This window comes from Eptatretus burgeri, chromosome 7 (genome assembly GCF_056783735.1).
Source record: "Eptatretus burgeri isolate ZD-2024b chromosome 7, Ebu_testis_v1, whole genome shotgun sequence".
NCBI lineage: Eukaryota > Metazoa > Chordata > Myxini > Myxiniformes > Myxinidae > Eptatretus > Eptatretus burgeri.
The window spans coordinates 99,741,825-99,746,824 of record NC_140967.1 but is presented as its reverse complement, the minus strand read 5'-3'; the positions used below and the strand labels follow the sequence as shown (position 1 = coordinate 99,746,824).

At 43.5% G+C, this 5,000-nt stretch overlaps 1 protein-coding gene across 1 annotated transcript in view; it reads left to right on the top strand.

Annotated features, from left to right (window-relative positions):
* The window catches only part of LOC147023897 (mitogen-activated protein kinase kinase kinase 11-like), a 128,089-nt gene that overhangs the window by 72,771 nt on the left and 50,318 nt on the right, over nucleotides 1-5,000 (top strand). Inside the window, exon 2 of the mRNA XM_085889859.1 lies at nucleotides 2,383-2,563. Within this exon, the coding sequence (XP_085745985.1) occupies nucleotides 2,383-2,563 (181 nt within the window). The remainder of the gene's footprint in view (nucleotides 1-2,382; nucleotides 2,564-5,000) is intronic.

Here is a 5,000-nt window from a genome sequence, read left to right as displayed (position 1 = left end):
CCTCCTCAATCGAGGGTGAAAGGGTTGACTATAAAGGATATCGCAAGGTGATCACAGATGGAGGGTGCGGTGTGATGTGAGATATTTTATGTCTTGTTCCATTCACCAATGGTTGGTGTGGGTTTGGTTCCAGTGGCTGTTCGTTCTTGCCAAACAGCACTTGGCAAGCACAATGAGTGTGCGAAACAACACTCGGCATTAGATGAGCGAGGACGTCACCCTGGTCTTGCCTGGAAGAAGCTGGTGTTGACTAATTTAGGATTTTTATTTTTATTTAACTTTGCATCCACATTTCAGAGAGAGAGAGAGAGAGAGAGAGAGAGAGAGAGAGAGAGAGAGAGAGAGAGAGAGAGATGGCGAGAGAGAGAGACAGACAGAGAGAGAGATGGCGAGAGAGAGAGACAGAGACAGAGACAGAGACAGAGACAGAGACAGACATTATTGGTACGTTGAGAGCAGATATATTTAATAGGTCGATTCGGAGAGGTACCGGGATGTAGTTCCAGCAACCTGTTTGCTCTGAGAAAGACATCTCCCAAGAGCTAACAACCAACAACCCTTAAGGGAGGGTGATTCAAGCTAGCATACCAGAGCTTCAGTCTTGGATATGTTGTCTCTTTTGATTAAAGATAAAAATGAAAACATTGTTACGAACCTAAACACATGATGTACATTAGCCCCAAAAGCCCCCAAAATTCATGGTCACAAAAAGCCATGAAAAGCTTGTCAAAACAACACTCATGTGTGGAACTTGGCCCTCGGGCCAACATTCCTGGCCCCTACAATATAAACTTGCTGTTTCTCTATGGAGAAATGCCTTTTCGGATGAAGAGGGGAGAACGGTGGGGAACCCTTTGTAATAATGCTAAGGACAGGAACTTCAGGCCAAAGTCCAATATACAGTCACACAAAACTTATCAAACCAGAAAGCATCTCAAAATGTAAAGCCTGACCGCGTCCGCTTTGTCCTCTAACTAAACTTGAAAACAACAGCGAACTAGAACGGTACTCGGTAGAGAGCATACCTTTGCCAGGCTGAACAACAGTTCAGGTTTTGGATCTCACTAATAGGCCGGATCTGGATCCGGACCTTAACCAAAGTGTAATTGGCTTGTTCTTCTAACCTATCCAACCTGTCCACCAAGTTTCATCCGAATCCATAACTTTTTGAGATATCCTGCTCACAGACAGTCAGATAAAACGGGTGAAAACATAACCTTCGCCTATCTTCAGTGACGTAGGTAATAATAATAAAAAAATGTTAAATTTATTAATTAGTGTTCTCCATATTCTCATAATATAGGTTTGTTGAAAATCTGATGACAAAAGTCAAATCGATACGTGTGACAAAAGTCAAATCGATATAATAAGTGTGCATGTGTGTCTCCTCCATAACTCCCAAACTATAAAACCGAGCAGCCTGAAACTTTACATGCATACTAAGAAAACTCCAAGGAAGTGCAAGAGTGAAAATTGGGTGTTTGGATTCATGAAAACACCCATTTTGAAGATGATTAATAGCCCTTCATGAAAGACATATCCTTGGTCAGCCCAACTTCACCTTGCAGGGGTCTTAGCCACCATTTTGGTTCGGCCTACGCAAAAAGCCTTGCCTTGGAACCACGATATATTCTGACGGAATAATTAAAGTGTGGTGGGGTGGGTGGGAGGAGGGAGGGAGAGGATAAGCGTGGGTATGTGGGTGGGAGGGTGCTTTGTCTAGTTTCACAGAGATAACACAGACAAATTACACTTCCTTATCTCATGACCATCAACGATACCGCCCCTCACGGCACACACCACAACAGGACAACTTCACTTTAACAGGTCCTGGTTACAGAAAATGCTCCAACCTACACAAACATACGGACCACACAAACCCAACACGCTGCCTTATTCATAATTGAATGATAATCTTCAGTAAGTCGAGGTTGTCTCCGAGAGAATTGCCATGTCACCATTTTGATTGTCAGTAAAAACCCAGCTGGCTCATTAACGACCATCGAGGTGGAATCAAGTATACATACATGTGATGCAAGTCCATTCATTTGGGTTTGACTCTCGTTCTAGGAGGTCGTTTTGAATGACTGATGGGTACTACCTATGTTTCTCCTGTACGTTCCACTTGAATTAATAAAATGCTTAAAAATATTTGTGTTGACCTATTTTTTTTTTCTCCTCTGAGCACCACGATCCCGGGATCCCTTGTTGAAATCTCATATGCTGTGTTGATTTGTCTCGTCTCCTAATGCCACTGCAGTTGATGTAAAAGTTGAATCATGTCCTTGCGCTGCATCTGATGTATGCACAAGCTTGTCCATGAGCCTTCGATCACTATAATCAAAGTATTTTTTTGATTTTTTTTCTATTTGTCTCCTGCAGTTCTGCTTCTTGAGAAGATATCAAAGGATGACATTACGAATAAGACGTTGAAGATCACAGACTTTGGCCTTGCTCGGGAATGGCACAAGACGACAAAAATGAGCGCAGCGGGGACATATGCTTGGATGGCTCCGGAGGTCATCAAAACGTCGACCTTTTCCAAAGGCAGTGATGTGTGGAGGTGAGATGGGGCAGCACATCGAGAAATAACTTCCTCAACACGGGTTTGAGTTTACCGCAATTGTCATGTTTTTGATGGCTTGTGTTGTTGTTTTTAGGAGGTGTGTTGTGGTGTGAGGGCTTGCAGGACGGCCTAGGCCTAGGCCTCGGCCAATGCTTGTCTCGAAGCCGTCTGGCCTGGGTTTGAATCTCGGCCCAGCTATAAACTGTCATTCTGGTGTCTCACATGCAGGGTGATTCATCAATGTGTGTGCCATCAAAACTGGGTGCCCTGTCTGCCAACATTAGTTGGTGCACTTTTATAGATCACACGGTGTCCTTCGCGAAGGCCAAAGAGTCGGCGAGCTATCGCCGGCACACTGGCCAAATTCCAAATTCCTGCCTTAACTACTGCTGTGAAGGCAATGGCGAGCCACCCAGCATAACCTTTGCCATGAAACTGCTTCGGCAGTCCCAACACTGCAACAGGTTATGGTACATCAGAGAGATTGTGGTGCGAGTATGACCATATAACAGCTTCATAAGTTTATAATTTGGTTTTGGCAGACTGGTACGTTGGATAATTGGATAGTGGGGTAAAGAGTAAGCTTTCCAAATTTGCAGATGACACAAAGCTTGGAGGTAAGGTGGAGAGCATAGAAGGTGGTGATCTGACACAGGAAAGTATTGATACTTGCATAGATTGGGCAAAAGATTGGCAGATGGAATTTAACCTGAGCAAATGTAAGGTGTTGGAGATGGGAAAGAACAATGAAAATAGAGATTGCAGGATGTAAGGGGTAATTTTGGAGCGTGTCACACAGGAGAAGGATCTGGGGGTTGTAATGGATATGGGAGGTGAGCAGGCAGCACAGTGCCAGGTAGCTCGAGGTCGAGCAAAGAGGGTTTCAGGTTGTATTCGGAGGGGGGTCATTTTAATCAAAAGAGGTGGTGTTAACATTGTACAGGAATTTTGTGAGGGCCACATCTAGAATATTGTGTGCAGTTTTGGTCATCACAACTCTGGAAGGACATAGATGCCATAGACAAGGTTCAGCGCAGGGCTACTAGATTGATTCCGGGCTTGGCTCGACTCAGCGATGGAGGAGTGTTTGAAGAAGACAGGCTTTATACACGAGAAAGGAGGCGGTTACGAGGAGATATGATAGAGGTGTTTAAGATTATGAAAGGTATTGATAAAATAAGTGCAGATGAATTATTCAACAGAGTAGACGGTGATAGGACCAGGGACCATAACCTGAGAGTAAAGAGCAGAGTTAAGAAGGTAGTAAGGTAGGGGACTTTTAATCAGACAGTAGTTAATGCATGGAATGGTCTCCCTGGAAAGGTCGTGGCAGCAGAAAAAAAATAGATAAGTTTAAATGAGAATTAGATAGTTACCTGGAAGTTATGGAGATAGAGGGGTATGGGGATGTTGATAAGACTTAAAGGTAGTATGAGCATTGATGGGTGATGGTACACGTAGTGCTGTTGGTGGGGGTCTTGTCAAGGGGGGATGTGTGGTTGATGTTGTGTGTTTTTTAACCAAGCCCATGCCCCCTCCCCTGAGGGGAAGAAAAGGGGGGGTGGGGACTTAAAAAAACCCCAAAACAAACAAACCAAAATTTTTATTTCATTTATTAAAGACATTTTTTTTGCATGTTCTTCCTTGGATCTTGTGTTGATGGGTTGGTGTGGTGCTCGCGCAGGCATGGTGGGCTGAATGGCCTCCACCTGCGTTGGATTTCCTTGTTATCCTTGTCACGTTACCATCACTAGTTGTGTGTACAAAATGGTGCAATCTGTGCCCTCCCCGTCCCGTATTTCCCTTTACATTCCCTTGGTGTTCACTCCCCTTCCTCCACCGACTTATCCTTCCATTCCCTAACTCCCCCCCACCATCTCAATAATCTGAATATCGTAAAATGGGGAGCTAATATGCTGCTACATCAGATGACTTTTTAATTTCCAAAGATGAAAGAAAGGTGGATACTCATACATGACCAAGCAAGCTGTTTTTTTTTTTAGTGATGGAGCTGACTTCAGCAAAGGGAATATATACAAATGGACAGGTAAACGAGTGGTGGATTTTATTTGGGTGCTGAGGGCTGGCTACAGATAGGAGTTGAAGAATGTGAGGCATTGTAAAAATAAAAAAAAATAAAAATAAATTCCACAAAGGATCCAAAGTAGAAGAAAAGGATATGGAAGACTTTGTCTGGCAAGTTACCGATATCAGCTCACGTCTCGAGTCCAAGTTCCTAAAATATTTGATGATAAGCCTTGTAGAGGTAATGATTGGAAATGGATGCCCACTTATTGCACATCTCCGTTTATCTCCCACCTGGCAAATTGACTACTGTCTCTTATTGGATTTTGCATTTCTCAACTAAAAAAAATACAAATTTTATTAAATCCTCGGAAGCAAGCACATTGCCGAGAGTGCAGGTTGTTCACGT